Below are 18,930 nucleotides of genomic sequence, written 5' to 3' on the forward strand. Positions count from 1 at the left end.
TTCTGCATAATCAAAGAAGTCCTTACCCAAATGAAGTTTTATATCTACCATATAAAATATGTATTTCCCCAAAATGATCCAATCCTGCAAAATGACTTCCATATTCATTTTGCTGCAATCCAGCTCAGGTGAGCCATATACTGATCTTTATTACTTGACACTACATGGCCAAAGGGGGCTTTGAGACAAGGAGAACTCACCTCCGAGTATATTTCCATCCTCTTTCAGCTGAATATCCAGCATCACCTCTGTAATTCTCAGAATTAATATTTGTCTTCTTACTTGCAGGGACATCATGGCATAACGGCTGCATTATTATAAATCCAACAAAAAAGGCATTAATGTGTGTCTGTTATTATAAAGTATCCTTTAGATTCAGTTCTATTTAAGTGATCATTATTTTACCCTACCCCCGCCCCCCAGATATCAATGATATGGTAATAAGCTGCTTTATAAGTAAATGCATTAAAGCAGCTCATTGCTAGGTAATTTAATGTAAATTAAATAACAAGGTTTGTCTGAAAAGTCACAAGTTACATGTTACACTGGTGGTGGACCCTTGGCCCGAGGTGGGGTTGACGCAACCCATAGGGCCACCGTCGGGAGACGAAGCTAACTAGGAGACGGAGGCCAACTGGAGCTTTGCCAATACCAGCCCTCGTTCCCCGCAGGTTGAGCCCTTGGGTGCCAGGGCTGGTTGGTCTTAGGCAGGTCTCCGTGTGACTCCTCCCAGTAGTAGTGGTGCAAGGGTTGCCGGGAACCAGCAGAGGTATCAAGGGACTGATGAAGGTCTGGACGAGGCAGGGATCCAGAGATTCAGGTGCCAACAGGAACAGGGCAGAGAAGGAGGGTGCCGAAGTAATAGAGGCCGTAGCCAAGAGACCAAGTCCAAGTAGATACCAAAGGCGTAGTCAAGGCAAGCTGAGGTCAGGGCAGGCAACTGCGCAAGACAAGGTACTGAGATGGAGCAAAGCAAGGGTCAAACCGGAGAGTCAGTCCAGAGCGTAGTCCAACGTAGCAAGGGTCAAAGCCGGAGAAGCAATCCTGAGCGTGGTCCAAAGTAGCAAGGGTCAAAGCCAAAGAAGCAATCCAGCAAGACAAGGAGGGACCAAGGAACAGGTAAAGGAGCAGGAACCAGGAACGGAGTCAGATCAGGAACAGAGTCAGGATCAGGAACGATGGGCAACGAGCACACAAACAAATGTGGAAACCTGTTGCCAAGGCAAGGAACTAGTGGCGGAGCCCTGCCTTATATACCAGAGCCCAATGATGTCATCATTCGGGGCCGCGGCCTAGTTTCCTGCTGCGGTCCCTTTAAAGGAACGAGAGGTGCGAACGTACGTAAGCCAGGGCCCACAGGAGGCCAGACGACTGCATCTCCCGTAGGTGCTCGGGGGCATAGGCGGCTGCCCACAGCCACGAGCGAGGATGGTCCGGGTCCGGGAGCAGTGCTGCAAGGGTGAGTAGGCCCGGTCGCGGGCCTATTACGGACAGGGCAATGAACAGTACCCTCACCTTTACATCCCCCTCTTGGAGGCTTGGGTTTGCCTGGATGGGCGCGATGGAAACGGAGGAGGAGTCCCTTGTCCAAGATGTTCTCCTCGGGGCCGTAACCTTCACAGGAAAGAAGATATTCCCAATGGGGGCCTCTCCAATAGCAGTCAAGAACTTCTTGAACACGATATGTGGTATTGGTTTCTATGGTAAGCTGGGAAGGTTCAGGAGCTTTACGAAAAGGCCACGAGAGTACCACCGGCTTGAAAGGAATTATGTATTCCTAAGGTTGGTGGTAACCTGAGCTGGTAAGTAACAGGCCCGATACGCCGGGTAACAGCGAATAGGCCAATGAATCTTGGTGCAAACCTCTGTGAAGGTAGTTTAAGACGAATGTAGCAAGTGCTTAGCCAGACCTTTTAGCCCAGCTGGAACTCGGGAGCCAGTCGACGGTGGGCATCAGCAGATTTCTTAGCACATGCCACAGCCTAGCGAAGGCATTGATTCCTCTGGGTCCAACGCGCTTGGAAAACATCTGCTGTAGCCTGAGCTGCCGGCGAGGTCACAGACAGTGGAATGGGCAATGGTAGCCAAGGTTGTCTGCCGTATACAATGGAGAAAGGAGAAATTCCAGTGGCTGCTGCGACATGGGAGTTGTGGGAAAATTCTGCCCAGGGTAATAATTCCACCCAGTTGTCCTGCTGATCATTTGTGTAGGCGCGTAGGAAGTTCTTAAGTGAGCAGTTTGTGCGCTCGGCCTGGCCGTTGGCCTGAGGGTGGTAAGCTATAGTCAAATTAATGGTTATCCTAAACTTCTTACATAGGGAGCACCAGTAACGGGCGACAAACTGGGGACCCCTGTCCGAGAAGATATCGGTGGGCAGACCATGAAGGCGAAAGACACGCTGAAAGAAGAGATGTGCTAATTCCGGAGCTGATGGTAAGGCAGGCAAAGGGACAAAATGAGCCATTTTGGGGAATCTGTCTGCGATGACCCAGATGACTGTATTCCCCTTGGACAGTGGGAGGTCCACCACAAAGACTGTGGATAAATGAGTCCACGGCTCTTCTGGTGCAGGTAATGGATGGAAGAGGCACCAAGGTCGGCCTACTGATGGCTTCTGCTGGGCACAAGTTGGACATGAGTCCACATAGGCACGAGTATCAGTAACCATATTGAGCCACCAGTAGTAGCGTTGGAGTAGGCATAGCGTTCGGGCGCATCCCAGATGGCAAGCTAGCTTGGAGTCGTGTGCCCAACGCAGGACCTTTTCTCGGAGCTGGCAAGGCATGACGGTCTTCCTGGCTGGAACTGTGACCGTGGCTGACAGGCAGATACAGGTAGGGTGAATGATGTGACTCAGCTCATCTTGGACATCATCAGGGTCAAAGGAATGAGAAAGAGCATCTGCTCGGAGGTTCTTCTTCGCCAAACGGTAACGGAGCTCGAAATTGAAGCGAGAGAAGAATAAAGCCGAGTAGGCCTGGCGAGTGTTGAGACGCTGGGCATGTTTGAAATGCTTGAGGTGCTTATGATCCGTAAAGACGGTGATCTTAAACTGAGCTCCCTCCAACCAGGGACGCCACTCTTCGAGGGCGAGCTAAATGGCTAATAACTCCCTGTCCCCTCTGCTATAATTTTGTTCAGCATGGGAGAACTTATGGGAGTAGAACGAATATGGATGGAGAACTCCTCAAGTCGAGTACTGGCTCAGAACCGCCCCAGCCTCTATAGCAAAGGCGTCCACCTCAATGATGAAGGGGCGGTTTGGATCTGGATGACGCAGACAAGGGGTAGAGAGGAAGGAGTTCTTGAGGTCTTGGAAGGCAGCTAGAGCTTCAGAGGACCAGTTCTTCATGTCACTGCCTTTCTGAGTCATAACTGTGAGGGGGGCTGCCAACAGGGAATAGTTCGCTATGAAGAGACAATAATAACTGGTAAATCCAAGGAACCTTTGGAGCGCCCGAAGACCCACTGGTCGGGGCCAATCACTAATACCCTTCAATTTACTAGGGTCCATAGTGAAACCTCGGTGGGAAATGATGTCGCCTAGGAAAGGCAAACTGGATTTTTCAAAAAGACATTTGTCCAATTTGGCGAACAAATGATTTCCCCGTAGGCACTGGAGTATAGTGCGGACATCGGCTCGATGAGTGGTCAGGTCTTTAGAGAAGATGAGGATGTCATCTAAGTAAGCTATGACCTTAGTATACCGGATGTCACGAAGAATTTCATTAATCATTTGTTGAAATATCGCAGGAGCATTACAAAACCCGAAAGGCAAGACAAGGTACTCATAATGCCCGTCTCTGGTGCTAAATGCCGTTTTTCAAACATCCTCTGGGCGTATGCGGACCAGATTATAGGCACCACGTAGATCCAATTTGGTGAAAATGGTAGCTCCCTAGAGGCGGTATGACAGTTCCGAGATTAACAGCAGCGGGTATCTATCCTTGCGAGTTATAGCATTAAGGCCGCAATAATCTATACATGGTCTCAAAGACCCATCCTTCTTCATAATGAAGAAAAAGCCTGCGCCCGCCAGCAAGGTAGACGGGCGGATAAAACTCTTAGCCAGGTTCTCTTGAATGTATTCAGTCATTGCTTGGGTTTCCAGTACAGATAGCAGGTAAGTCCTATCCCTAAGGGCAGTCAAACTTACGCAGAGGTGGGAGGATATCCACCCTCTGCTTCAAAAAAAATATCTTTGAAGTCCGCATGTGGAGGCGGAAGACCAGAAGCAGTCACTGCAAGGGGAATCGCAGGAGAAGGTGCCACCTTCTTGAAGCACTGTTGATGACACTCTGGGCTTCACTCGACGAGCTGTAAGGTTCCCCAATCAAACTGGGGAGAGTGGCGCTGAAGCCATGGTAACACAGAACCACTGGATGGATGGACTTCTCCAGTACAAAGAGTTCTATCTCCTCTTTGTGTAGGGCTATAGTGGGAAGACGGATGGGTGCCGTCACCTGGGAAATCCTTCTGGGTAGCAGTTCGCCATGGATAGAGGCTATGTGTAGCAGTATCTCAATGGTGCGCGTGGAGATGCCTAGGAGGTGTACCAGATCCTTCAGAATAAAGCTCCCACCTGCTCCAGAGTCAGAGTCACGGCTGGGAAAGAGCGAGAGTCCCAAGTCAGGGTGACTGGCAGAGATAATTGAGGGGCTGGAGTAGTAGCGCCCAAGTTCAGGACCCCCACAGAACTTAGGCCCGGGAGTTTCCTAGACAGGAGGCGGTGGCCGGGGGCCCAGCAGTACAGGCACAGACCAGAATGCCTCCATCTAAGGCGTTCCTCCGGAGAAAGGCGCCCTCGATCCAGCTGCATGGGTTCTTCCATCTTGGTAGAAGGCGGGACTCTGCTGGTCGTGGACCCTGCTGCAGGTGGAGAAAGGGAATGCTCCGCAGCGAGACATCGGGGTGTCCAAACTTCACAGTGACGCTCCTGGAGGCGGTGGTGAATATGACCTGCCAAAGTGATCAGATCCTCTAAAAAGGAGGGTAACTCACGGGCTGCAAGTTCATCTCTTAGTTGGGATGAGACACCATCTAAGTAAATGGCTCGACGGCAATCCTCTTGCCAAGCCAATTCTGTGGCAAGGGTCCAAAATTCGATAGTGTAATCATTCAGAGTCCGCTGACCTTGCCGCAGATGTAGAAGACTGGTGCTAGCTACAGCCTGCCTCCCTGGCTCATCAAATGTCTGTCGGAAGACAGTCACGAAACGTGTTAGCTCTTGAAGAAGAGAGTCCGAATGCTGCCACAAGGGAGATGCCCATGCCAGCGCCTTGCCTTCCAAACAAGAGAGAATGAAGGTAACCTTCATGAGTTCATCCTGGAAGATGGAAGGCTGTAAGGCTGTAAGGCAAACTGCATATAGCACTGGTTAATAAATCCTCTGCAGAGACGAGAGTACCTGTTGAAGCGGGGTGGAGCGGGTAGGGCCAACAGAGACCTAGAGAGCGAGGGTGCAGACGGCGAGCTGGCTGGTACAGGTGAAGCTGTAGTCCCAGTGTGGGTATCCAGACGAGCATGGAGATGCTCGACGGAGGGGGCCAGTGCCCCTACGAACAGCTGCTGTTCCTGGATCTTCAGGGCCAGGCCCGGAATGGCCTGGAGGGCGGAAGGCTCCGAGCCCATGCCCTTGGCATCCTGTTGCGCTGGTGGTGGTTCCTTGGCCTGAGGTGGGGTTGACGCAACCTGTAGGACAAGCCCTAAGGGTCCCAGTCGTGAGGTGGAGCTGACTAGGATACGGAGGCCACCTGGAGCTTCGCCAATAACAGGCCTCGTTCCTGCAGGTTGAGCCCTTGGGTGCCAGGGCTGGCTGGTCTTAGGAAGGCCTCGTGTGATGACTCCCAGTAGTAGTGGTGCAAACGTTGCCGGGAACCAGCAGAGGTATCGAGGGACCGACATAGGTCTGAACGAGGCAGGGATCCAGAGACCCAGGCGCCAACAGGAACAGGGCAGAGACAGAGGGTGCCCAAGTAATAGAGGCCATAGCCAAAAGGCCAAGACCAAGTAGACACCAAAGGCGTAGTCAAGGCAAGCTAAGGTCAGGGCAGGCGGCTGAGCAAGACAAGGTACTGAGACGGAGCAGAACAAGGGTCAAACCAGCGTAGTCCTACATAGCAAGGGTCAAAGCCGGAGAGTCAATCCTGAGCTTGGTCCAACGTAGCAAGGGTCAAAGCCAGAGAATCAATCCTGAGCATGGTCCAACGTAGCAAGGGTCAAAGCTAAAGAAGCAATCCTGAGCGTGGTCCAATGTAGCAAGGGTCAAAGCCAAAGAAGCAGTCCAGCGAGACAAGAAGGGACCAAGGAACGGGTCAGGAGCAGGAATCAGGAACAATGGGCAACAAGCACACGAACAAACGTGGAGACCTGTTGCCAAGGCAAGGAACTACTGGCGGAGCCCTGCCTTATATACCAGGGCCCGATGATGTCATCATCCGGGGCCGCAGCCTAGTTTCCCGCCATGGTCCCTTTAAAGGAATGGGAGGCAGGCACTTGCGCAAGCCAGGGCCCACAAGAGGCCGGACGACAGCATATCCTCGCGGCCCATGCGGGGAGACCCGCTGGGAACCGAGGAGAGCCGCGGTGGAGTCTGGAACAGCCGACGAGGCAGTAGGTGCTCGGGGGCACAGGCGGCTGCCCACAGCCATGAGCAAGGATGGTCAGGGTCCGGGAGCAGTGCTGCAAGGGTGAGTAGGCCGCGGACAGGGCAGCAACACTACGTTACTTTAATGAAAGTTAGATACAACTCTGGAGCTGTAGCTAACCTTTCCCAGGAGCATCAGGATCCCAAACTTCCAGAGCTGTAATTTAAAAGTTCAGAATGGCCTGAACTAACATCTCCCAAAAAATGATTTAAAAAAACCCTAGGGAGTCTTGTGAGACATCTGTCTCCCCCTCTCCCCCACCATTCCTAGAGGCAGCCTCAGTGCCTGACAAAAAAAAAATAATACCTGGTGTATCCCCTCCCCTCCCCCTTCCTTCCCAAACCAACACCTTAGAAAAAATTGACCTCTTTCCCCCTACAACGATCATGCCTCGAAAAATCTTGGTTACCTAGTAGGACTTAAAGCAGTGCCTACGCTCTGGGCCCTGCACTATCTGAGGTAAAATGACACTGGATGGCCATATTTCAATTTATACCCCATCACGTAACTCATTGACTTTGTGCATTTTTAGAGGTTAATTTTCAAAATATTTTTTATATGGGTAAACAGGTGTTTACCAGTAAACAAAAGGCTTTTAAAAACATCATCTCCTCTCACTGCAGGTAAAAAGTAAAGGTCAGGGTTAATTTGGGAGAGAGAAAGTACATGCAGGGATTTCATTTTGAAATGCCCATGCTTACTTTCACGCAGGTAATTTACACCTGCTTAAGTACACTGGCCACGAGTTTCCTTTTAAAAATGAGCTTGCAATCCCACAGCTACAATGTACTCAGACACTCCGAAAATTGCTCCATTATTGCCCTATTTCTAAACAACACTTTAAATGTGACCCTATGTTCAATCAATCCTTGGTTCCTCTGTTGAGGCTACCAACACACCAATGGAGAAATTACTTGATAATTTCCTTTTCCTTAGTACAGCAGGTGAATCCAAAACCAGTGGGTTATGTACCTCTACCAGCAGATGGAGATGGGCAAAGCTGACATCACAGTATATAAACCCCTGCAGTGACATCAGCCTACCAGTATTCTCTGCAAAAATGAACTGGGGACAAACTAACAAAACTTGATTATTAACAGATAGCCATTCCAGCACTCAGCCAACAGGAAAACACTGAGCTCAGACAAACAGTGTAATAACACTAATCTAAGGACTGGACTAACACCAGTTTTTCCTGGAACACACATAGCCACGTTCGTTCGACTGCCAAGGGTGGGAAGTTGGATTTTGCTTTCTTAGCGTTTAGACAGGTGAGTTCAAAACAAGTGGGATATACCAAAGCTACTCCCAAATAGGGCGGGAGGCTGACTGCAGTCCAGTCAAAACCGCACTTACAAAGGCTGCATCTTCCCAAGCACGCACATCCAAGCGATAATGCCTGGAAAAAGTGTGTAATGAGGACCAGTCGCCACTCAGCAAATCTCAACAGGAGACAACAATCTAACCTCTGCCCATGACACTGCCTGAGCCCTAGTGGAATGAGCCCTAATCTGACTAGGCAATGGCTGCTCAGCATCCACATTTACAGCCATGTCTACCTCACCCTGCTTACTCCCACCATGGAGTATAAACAGCGAGTCCATCTTCCTGAGAGGTTCGGATACTTATAAATACCTCAAGATATGCCTCTTGACATCCAAGGGCCATAACAGGCAATAATCCTCTGCATCTCTTTCCCTGTCCAGAGATGGCAAGGAAATAAACTGATTCAAATGAAAATCTGAGACCACTGTTGGCAAAAAGGAAAGAACTTTAAGCAGTTGTATTGCCCCTGGAGTCATTCGTATATGATACAGTTTTGTAGCATGATAATATGATACAGGGTATGAGTGAGAAGTTGGTGGTTTCTTATTTCAATCCCATTTTTGAGTAAGAGTTATTGTCTTTTTCTGCAATGTGTGAGGCTGAGATCTCCTGGAGATGCAATTCTGCTCATTCCATAACCTGGGCTATTTCCTGCGACACTTGCTGGCTCTTGGTTCCTCACTGCCGATTGATGTACGCCACTGTCATTGCATTGTCCAACATTATCCAGACCGCACAACCCTGCAATCTGTCGCTGAAATGCAAACATGCCAACCAGGCTGCACAAGCTTCCAGCCAATTGATGTTCCAGAGACTCTTCTGCACTCCAGTGCCCTTGCGCTGTCAGTTCCTGACAGTGAGCTCCCCAACCCTGGAAGCTCACATTTATCACGAGTACTAGCCAGTCTGGCAATCTTAGGGAAACCCCTTTCCTTAGATGATCTGCTTTTAACCACCACTGAGCAGACCTTCATCGACAGGTGGAGCCAAATCGAATCTTGAGACCGTGGGCTCCAACAAAATAACAAGAGTGTGCTGAAGAGGACGTACATGCGCCCTTGCCCAATGCGCTACCTCCATGGTCACTGCCATCAATCCAAGCACCTGAAGATAGGACCACACTTGTAGGGCGAATTGTGTTAGTCAATAGCCGCATCTGTGCTATCAGCTTCTGAATACAGCTCTCCGGCAGGAGCACCCTGACCTGTTTCATGCTGAACTAAAAACTGAGATACTCTAGCAACCTTGGTGGCTGAAGATTGCTCTTGTTCAGGTTCAAGACCCAACCTAGCTCCTGCAACAAGGAGATCACCTTGTGCGAGACTCGGAGGCTCTCTTCCAGACTCCTGGTCTGAATCAGCCAGTCGCCCAAGTTCGGGTGACCAAGGATCCTATCTTTTCTCAACTCCGCCGCTACTGTAACTTGCCAGCAAGATGCAGCTAAGACAACGGCTTAGTACAACTGCATGCCACGCCCCCTCTGGAGCAAACCTTTATACACTTTACAGTTCTTATCTTTCACACATGCGTTCTGGTTTTGCTGAACAAACATTTTACAAACTGCTGAACAAGCAATAGCTAGCGTGGTCTCTAGTAGGTGTAGCTTATGATCAGACTATTGTTTCGTCATTTAATTGACGGGTTAGATATTCGCGACAGCGTTCGTATTAATACAATACAAAATATGAATCCAAAATGGAGTCACGTTCACTAAACGTTAGTGCGTAAGTACGTCATTACGTGTTATTTGCGTTGCAAATGTTAGTAAATCAAGATGGCTGTGCGTTTCACTGCAGCATGATGAGACGAGAGGCATCACAGCTGTGCAGTCTTCAGGGGTTCATGGAATCGAACTCCTTCACTACCACCACCATAGCTTTGGAAAAAGTTCTGGGCGCAGTGGCCAAACCAAAAGGTAGTACTCAAAACTGATAGTGACATCCCAAAACTGCAAAACACAGAAATCGTTGATGCTCTAGTCGGATGGGAATATGCAGGTATGCCTCGGACAGATCCAGAGATGTCAGGAACTCTCCTGGCTGTACTGCCATTATCACTGAGCACAAGGTTTCCATGCGAAAACGAGTTACATGCAAATGACGGTTGAATCCTTTGACATCCAGAATGAGCCAAAAGGATCCCTCCCTGCTTGGGCACAACAAAATAAATGGAATAACGTCCCATATTTTCTTGAGACGTGGGCACTGGAACCACAGCCCGCAGGCTGAGAAGTCTTGACAAGGGCACTCCACTGCGTGTCTTCTGTGGAGAGTTGCAGGGAGACACCATGAACACGTCCCGAGAAACACTGCGAAACTCCAGCGCATAGTCATCCCTTATCACCTACAGAACCCACTGGTCTGTAGTGATCTCGACCCACCTCTGATAAAAAAAAAGATAGAGGCGACCTATCTCCTGATCCCAGAGGAAGATCGGCAAACTTTCACTGGGAAGCTCGGGTTGCTCCACTACCTGAGTCTGAGCCGCGTCTGGGCTGCCTGGGATGGAAGGACTGAGATCTACACAAAGGTCGAGTTCAGAAGCCACTCCTCTGTAGGGTCGAAAATGTCTGAATCCCCTATTACAACCTCTTGCACTGAAGGATTGCAGCACCTATTTCTTATCCTCTGGCAATTGAGGAACCGGGGACTAATCCCACTTATTGGCCATCTTCTCCAGCTCACTACCAAATAAGAATGAGCCTTTAAAAGGCAACTTCGTAACGTTAGACTTCGAGATTGTATCGGCCAACCAATTTCTCAGTCATAACTGACGACTAGCCACTATTACGAAAGCCACCTCTCTGGCCAAAGTGCGGACCAAATCGCAGCCCGCTTCTGCCAAAAAGGCGGCTACTGGTTCTATCACTGCCCTGGAATTTACACCAGATTCATTGACCTCCTGAGAGAGCAGTAAACAAGAGCAAGCAACCAGGGAACAACAGGAAGCTATCTGAAAATTAATTGCCATTGCTTCAAAGGCCTGCTAAAGGATAGCCTCAATTCTCCTATCCTGAGGATACTTTAAAATTAGCTTCCGGAGTGCCCTACTCAAGATCAATTAATTCTTGAATAGACTCCATATGAAAGATACATGAGGCTTTCTGCAAAGAAATCAAAATGGGATCTTTCTTTGGCTCAGACATGGATTCAGCCCCAGGAATTCCCGGCACCTTTAATGTCTGGGAAATCAAACCTGGTAACTCAGCTTTATGAAAGAACTGCAATATAGTTCTATATAGCAAAATTGCTTACCTTGTAATAGGTGTTATCCCAGGACAGCAGGACGTAGTCCTCACATTTATTTATTATTTATAGATTTTTCTATACCGGGGTACGTAAATAACATCACCTCGGTTTACATTCAAACAGTAATTCAGCATTGCGCTTTACAATATAACAAGTTAACTAAACGAAAAACAATACAGTATATAACTTTATATTAATAGAATATCAGCAATATATGAGAGATTGTGGCAGTTAGGAAGAGTAGTTGAGGATTCAGATCATTGATAGTAGGCTTTTTTAAATAGCCAGGTTTTAAGGTTTTGTTTAAATTTTTTGTGACAGAGTTCCTGGCGTAATTCAGAGGGCATGGTGTTCCATATTGTTGATCCAGCAATGATGAAAGATCGTTCTTTTGTACTAGAGAGTTTAGTCAGATTGGGTGCTGGGATATTTAGTTTGGCTAAATTCTGGAATCTCGTTGGGCGGGAAGACGTTTTGAATTGTAGTTGATCTGTAAACCAGAGCATTTCTCTGTTTTGAATGGCTTTGTGTATCAGCGACATAGATTTATAAATTATCCTGTAAGCCACAGGTAGCCAGTGCAAAGACTGAAGAGCTGGAGTGATGTGATCATGGCGGCTTGTGTCCATATGGGTGACATCGGCATATGGGTGACAGCGGCATATGGGTGACAGCGGCATATGGGTGACAGCGGCAATGGAGCCCTATGTAAGGAAAAAACTTCTTTAAAAGTTTCCATGAAACTTTTGACTGGCACCAGAGTGCCTACTGAGCATGCCCAGCATGCCATGATATTCCCTGCCACAGGGGTCTCCCTTCAGTCTTGTTTTGTAGCAATTAGCGTTAGCCAAAAATAAAATAATAAAACGTATCGGACCCAATTCCGCGGGGTGGCGGGTTGGTTTCGTGAGGACTACATCCTGCTGTCCTGGGATAACACCTATTACAAGGTAAGCAATTTTGCTTTATCCCAGGACAAGCAAGATGCTAGTCCTCACATATGGGTGATTAGCAAGCTAGAGGCTGAGTCATTTTGTAGTGAAGCAACAGTGAAGTATTGTTGTTGAAATGAATCAGCCGAAGATCACAGCAGGTTGGATGTAGAAGGAGTTGGGATTATACTGGAAACAAGTTCTTTAAGACGGATTGTCCATAGGCTGAATCTTGTCTTCCTTCTTTGTCTAAACAGTAGTGAGCTGCAAAAGTGTGAAGAGAACTCCATGTTGCTGCTTTACAAATGTCCAGAATAGGTACAGAGCAAAGGTGTGCTACTGAGGTTGACATCGCTCTTACTGAGTGTGCTTTTACTCGCCCTTGAAGAGTAAGGCCTGCTTTTTCATAACAAAATTGTATGCAATCTGCTAACCAGTTTGACAGAGTATGCTTACCCACTGCTTTACCTGGTTTGTTTGGATCATAGGATACAAACAGCTGACTGGATTTTCTTTGGGCTGTTGTGCGGTTTAAATAGAAGGATAACGCACGCTTACAGTCCAAAGTGTGTAAGGCTCTTTCACCCTGGTGGGAATGAGGCCTAGGAAAGAATGTTGGTAAAACTATTGATTGGTTTAAGTGGAATTCCGTGACAACCTTAGGGAGGAATTTTGGATGTGTACGGAGGACTACCCTGTCATGTAGGAACTTTGTAAAAGGTTCGTATGTGACTAGAGCTTGTAGTTCACTGACCCTTCTAGCTGATGTAATGGCTATGAGAAATACCGTTTTCCAAGTAAGGTATTTAAGGTCACAGGTATGTATGGGCTCAAATGGAGAACGCATAAGCCTGGTAAACACGACGTTCAGGTCCCATTGTATGCTTGGGGAATGAACTGGAGGTTTAATGTGAGTTAGGCCTCTCATGAATTTACTGACAAGAGGCTGTGTGGAGATAGGCACATCTCCTAGCTTGTTATGATAAGCTGAGATTGCACTTAAGTGTACCCTTACAGATGACGTCTTAAGACCAGAGTCTGAGAGTTGGTAAAGGTAATCTAGTAGCGAGGTAGTGGGGCAAGTGAATGGATCTAAAGCTTTCTGAGTGCACCACAAAGTAAACCGTTTCCATTTGTAGGAATAATTCTTTCTAGTGGAAGGTTTACATGCAGCTATAAGTACTTGAGATATAGAGGTTGGAAGGTTGAGAAGTTGTAAGATCAAGCTTTCAACATCCATGCTGTCAGGGACAGGGATTGAAGGTTGGGATGGCGCAACTGACCCTGTTCCTGAGTTATGAGATTGGGAGCTACTCCCAGGCGAACTGGATCCCTGACAGAGATCTAGAAGTGTGGGAAACCATACTTGTCGAGGCCAATATGGGGCTATGAGTATCATAGTCCCCTTGTCCTGTTGTAGCTTCACTAGTGTTTTGGTTATGAGTGGTATCGGTGGATACGCTTATAACAGGCCTGAATTCCAATGGCGAGCAAATGCGTCCTTTGGTAGGCTGTTCTGCTGTCGGAGTAGAGAGCAGTAATTGTTCACTTTGTAGTTGAGATGGGATGCAAAGAGATCTATCGTCGGTTGACCCCAGCGTTGGAAGATCTTGGATGCTATCGCTGGATCCAAGGACCATTCGTGCGGTTGGAACTGACGACTGAGGCGATCGGCTACTATGTTGTGGATGCCTGCTAGGTAAGTGGCCCGTAGAAGAATTTAGTGTGTCAGGGCCCAGTCCCAAATTTGTGCTGCTTCTTGACAAAGGAGGTAAGAACCTGTCCCCCCTTGTTTGTTGATGTACCACATGGCTACTGTGTTGTCCGTTTGGATCAGAATAGTCTTGTGTGAAAGGCAGTCCTTGAACGCATGTAGCGGACGCATGTAGCGCATAGCGTATAGCTCGAAGCTCCAGGAAGTTTATTTGAAAAGAGGCTTCGAGCTTTGTCCACTTGCCCTGTATCTTTAGATGACCAATGTGTGCTCCCCACCCTAAGGTGGATGCATCTGTAGTCAAAGTTACTTGTGGAACTGGTTGCTGGAAAGGTAGGCCTTTGAGCAGGTTGTTCATTTATGTCCACCAGATGAGTGCAGATCTGAGCTCTGGTGTGATATGAATGGGAGTGGACATTGGTTGAGTGGCTTGTATCCACTGTGCTTTGAGTGTCCATTGCAGTAGTCGCATGGTCAATCTGGCCATGGGAGTTACGTGAACTGTGGAAGCTATATGCCCTAGAAGAATGAGGCACTGGTGAGCTGTTACCTGGAATTGATTTCGAAGAGTGTGAGTCAAGAGGACAAGTGTTTGAGCACGGTCTCTTGGAAGAAAAGCTTTTGCTATTACAGTATTTAGCTCTGCACCTATAAACTGTATAAGATGAGTTGGTGACAGATGGGATTTCTGGTAGTTGATGAGAAATCCCAAGGAGTGAAGCACATGGATAGTGAGCTTGAGAGAAGTGAGAGCTCCTTCTTTTGTTTGACTCTTGATGAGCCAATCGTCCAGATAAGGGAACACGTGCACTCTCTGTTTGTGGAGGTGTGCCACTGCTACAGCCATGCACTTTGTGAATACTCGTGGGGCTGATGCAAGGCCGAATGGCAGCACTCTGTATTGAAAGTGTTGATCCTTTACCAGAAATCTCAGGTACTGGCGATGAGGAGGAAAGATGGGAATGTGAGCGTAAGCATCTTGAAGATCCAGAGAGCAGAGCCAATCTCCCCTTTGAAGAAGAGGTAGAATGGTGCCTAAGGACACCATCCTGAATTTTACTTTTTTGAGAAATTTGTTGAGATTTCTGAGGTCTAGAATGGGTCGAAGGCCTCCTGTTTTCTTTGGAATGAGGAAATAGCGGGAGTAGAATCCTCTGCCCTTTTGAGGTCCAGGAATTGGTTCTATGGCCCTGGCTCTCAGAAGGGTGGATAATTCTGTTTGAAGAATTATGGAATGTTGATTTACTGTCCAAGATGGAAGTGGTGGGTTTTCTTTTGGAACAGTAAGAAAATCTAGTCTGTAACCGTGAGTTGTGATCGATAACACCCACTGGTCGGTGGTTATGGAGGCCCAAATGCTTTGGAAGTAGCTTATACGACCCCCTACTGGTATGTTTGGGAATGGGTTGATGAGGCTGCTGCTCTCTGAGTTGTTTCAAAAACCAGATGTAGTGGCAGTTTGTGGTGGTGGTTGAGCCCTTGCAGGCCTCTGCCTAGGTTGTTGGCGTTGAGGTGGGCGGGCTGTTCTGGGTCTATTTGCTGGGGGATAATACCTGCGTGGACGGTAGTATGGACGTCTGGTATCACGCTTTGGAATTCTCCTTGTAGAAGGTTGAGTATCCTGAGGTATTAAGGATAATTGCTTCAGTGTTTCTGTGTGGTCTTTTATAGTCGCCACAGCTTCTTTGACCTTTTCTCCAAAAAGGTTGTCCCCCAAGCAAGGAAGATCAGCCAAACGTTCTTGGACCTCTGGACGGAGATCAGAGGCCTTTAGCCATGCCCATCTGCGTGCAGCTATCCCTGAAGCAGAAAGTCGTGCTGCAGTCTCAAAGCAGTCATAAGTAGCTCTGACCTCGTGTTTTCCTGATTCGAGGCCCTTATGGACGATATTCTGGAATGGTTCTTGATACTGCTCAGGGAGAGACAGGGCTAGGTCTTGAACCTGCTTCCAAAGGTTCCTTTGATATTGGTTCATATATATAGCTGGTATGATGTTATCTTGGATACCAGCATGGAACCCTGAAAAACCTTGTGGCCTAAATTATCAAGAAATCTACTCTCCTTTCCAGGCGGTGTAGATGAATGAGATTTCAGTCGTTTCGCCTTCTTCTGGGCGGACTCTACCACGACTGACTGGTGTGGCAACTGTGATTTTTGAAAACCTGGTATAGGTTGTACCAAATAAGTTGCCTTTGATCTTTTATTGACTGCTGAGACTGATCCTGGGTGTTCCCATATCCTGTACTGAAGGTCTTGAAAAACTTCATGGACCGGTACTGCTAACATTTCTTTAGGAGGATCTACAAATTGCAGAACCTCCAGTGTTTTCTGCCTTGCATCCACCTCCGTTTGTAGTTGAAAGGGGATGGTGTCAGCCATATCCTTTACAAAGTTTGTAAAGGAAAGGTCCTCAGGAAGTGACTTCCTGTGGTCGTCAGGTGGAGAGGGTTCAGAAAAAATATCTCCATCTGAAGAATATTCTGAGCTTGTGTCAGTAGCCATATCCCGTGGAGTGTGGTGAGTGACTGGCACTAGCAAAGGCTCCCTAGGCCTTGATGGTAGAAGAGGAGAATGAGGCCTTGAAGGTTTTGGGATTCCAGAGGGTCCTGGAATAGGCTCTTCTGGTGTTTTGTTGGATAAAATATCCAGGAGAGAGTCTAATTTTGTCATGAATGGATGCAGCATCGAGACATCCTCTGTTGGCACCGGTATAGTCCTCTGTGGCACCGGTGAGGGTATCGGGGTAGGCATCGGAAGCCGTTCCCGTGGCATCGTCGGTGCCGGCAGCATCAATGGCGATGGATCTCTCGGCATCGGAATCGGCATCGATGGAGGTGTCGATGGCTGAGGCGGAATCGCATCGCGCAGAGCCTGGTGCACCGCTTGACGTATATATATGTCAAGTTCCGCTCTCATAGCTGGTGATACCAGAGCAGCTATGGGGGGAGGCAGTGTTGGCGATGCCGATACCTCCTCAGAGCCCTGAGGAGGTATGGAGCCCGGCACCGATATCGGTGGGGATCGCCCTGGATCAGTAGGCCTCGAAGCCTCCGCACTCGTCCGAAGTATCTTTGCGGGTGAGGCCGTACCTGTCGATGGATCTTCGGTCATCGGTGCTAAGCGGCGTCGATGCCGGTGACAATGTTTTTCCTTCTGTTTCTCACTTCCAGAAGTGGACGCCTTCGACGATACTGACGGTGATGGCGTAGAAGCGTCTCCCGCTTCCGGACGACGTTTCTTCAGTAGTACCTGCCGGACGGATCCGGATGGTGATGACTGAACCGAAGTCGATGCCTTCTGGAGCAATTGTATGTTAAACAATTGCTCCATTTTTTCAACGCGGAGACGACGGCCTTTTGAGGTCATCTCCGCACATAATGTACACGATTTTACATTGTGATCTTTGCCTAGGCAAAGAACACATTCTAAGCGCGGGTCTGTTATAGACATATTCCGCGCACAGTTCGGGCATTTTTTGAACCCGGAGGCCATTTTCATGGACAGCCGTCGACGGCGATGACCAAAAAATATCGGTACCAACCGGAAACCGAAGGGAAAAAAAGTTACCGCGGTGTTAACGAAGGGAAACCATTGCGGTGGGATTGATTTTTTTCTGAAAAAGTTAAACTTTTTTAAGGTGGTGAATTCACCACAGGACTCCAATTATACCGCGATGTTAAGCACTTCGCGGAAAAAAGAAGACTGAAGGGAGACCCCTGTGGCAGGGAATATCATGGCATGCTGGGCATGCTCAGTAGGCACTCTGGTGCCAGTCAAAAGTTTCATGGAAACTTTTAAAGAAGTTTTTTCTGTACATAGGGCTCCATTACCGATGTCACCCATATGTGAGGACTAGCATCCTGCTTGTCCTGGGATAAGGCTCCAATCCTGGAGGAACTTCCCCATCCTCCAGAGAATAAGGATTGGTTTCATCATTTGTGCCATCTGGCTCCCCAACGGGAAGACTGGCAGCGAATCTAGGCATACCCAGCACCCACCTGCATCACCAGGCATACAAGGTTTCACCACCTGTGAACCAGAACTGGTAACAGTGGTTGGGGTTTAGGACTGCGCCTGAAGAAAAGACTGTAGCCCTTGAAAAAATTCTATTCAAGAAAAGGCAGAGAGATCCATGCCAAAACCAGGGGACACCTGTCCTGAGCCCACTGAGCTACCATCCCCCACTGATGAACCAGTTAGGGGAGCTCCAAAGTAAGGTGACTCATCTGGTAGCTCTTTTCTCAGTCCCATTTCAGGCTGGGAAGAACAGAGTTTAGTAAAATCAGACGAAGGCAATTCTCCCTGAGCCTGCAAGCAATGCTGACACAATTTAGAGGGAACGCCAGGCTAAGATGCCCGAATATGACAAGCAGCACAGCAGGTAAGGTACATAAGAAATTGCCATGCTGGGTCAGACCAAGGATCCATCAAGTCCAGCATCCTGTTTCCAACAGAGGCCAAACCAGGCCACAAGAACCTGGCAATTACCCAAACACTAAGAAGATCCCATGCCACTGATGCAATTAATAGCAGTGGCTATTCCCTGAGTAAATTTGATTAATAGCCGTTAATGGACTTCTCCTCCAAGAACTTATCCAAACCTTTTTTGAACCCAGCTACACTAACTGCACTAACCACATCCTCTGGCAACAAATTTCAGGTACTTAGGTTTCTTAGCTAAAGGTGCCATCAGTCAATCAGTAAACTGAAATAAGCATCCAAGGAGAATGTGTCCATCTGTAACCGTGCTGCAAAGAACTAGGTGTACAAAATCTAGGCGCTCAACACTGTACCTTGAAGGGCGCCCAAAAACTGGATTCCCACAAGGCCGCACTGCTTGCGCAACAGATATGTGTGAATGGATGCAACGATGGACTCCCCTAACCGACTGGATGCTCAACCAGGCACCCAACCAAGCATCCAATTAGGCACCCAAATAAGGTGCATAATTGGACGCACACCTGGATGCACAGCCAGACCAATTTGCACAATCTGACGGAACTGAAGAGGACAACCTAATGTGCAGGAAAAGCGTGCGAAACGCTGATGCAGTCTACCACGC

General features: G+C 48.2%; 1 protein-coding gene across 6 annotated transcripts in view; it reads right to left on the minus strand.

Annotated features, from left to right (window-relative positions):
• The window catches only part of TEX14 (testis expressed 14, intercellular bridge forming factor), a 608,800-nt gene that overhangs the window by 340,979 nt on the left and 248,891 nt on the right, over positions 1-18,930 (minus strand). For all 6 annotated transcript variants that reach the window (XR_003858113.1, XR_003858112.1, XR_003858111.1 and 3 more), the window contains exon 15: positions 201-307. Coding sequence is in view for 3 of the 6 variants with exons in the window: in XM_029611460.1 (XP_029467320.1) it covers positions 201-307 (107 nt within the window). In the remaining 3 variants the exon portion in view is untranslated. The remainder of the gene's footprint in view (positions 1-200; positions 308-18,930) is intronic.

The sequence above is a fragment of the Rhinatrema bivittatum genome, chromosome 8, assembly GCF_901001135.1.
Source record: "Rhinatrema bivittatum chromosome 8, aRhiBiv1.1, whole genome shotgun sequence".
Taxonomy (NCBI): domain Eukaryota; kingdom Metazoa; phylum Chordata; class Amphibia; order Gymnophiona; family Rhinatrematidae; genus Rhinatrema; species Rhinatrema bivittatum.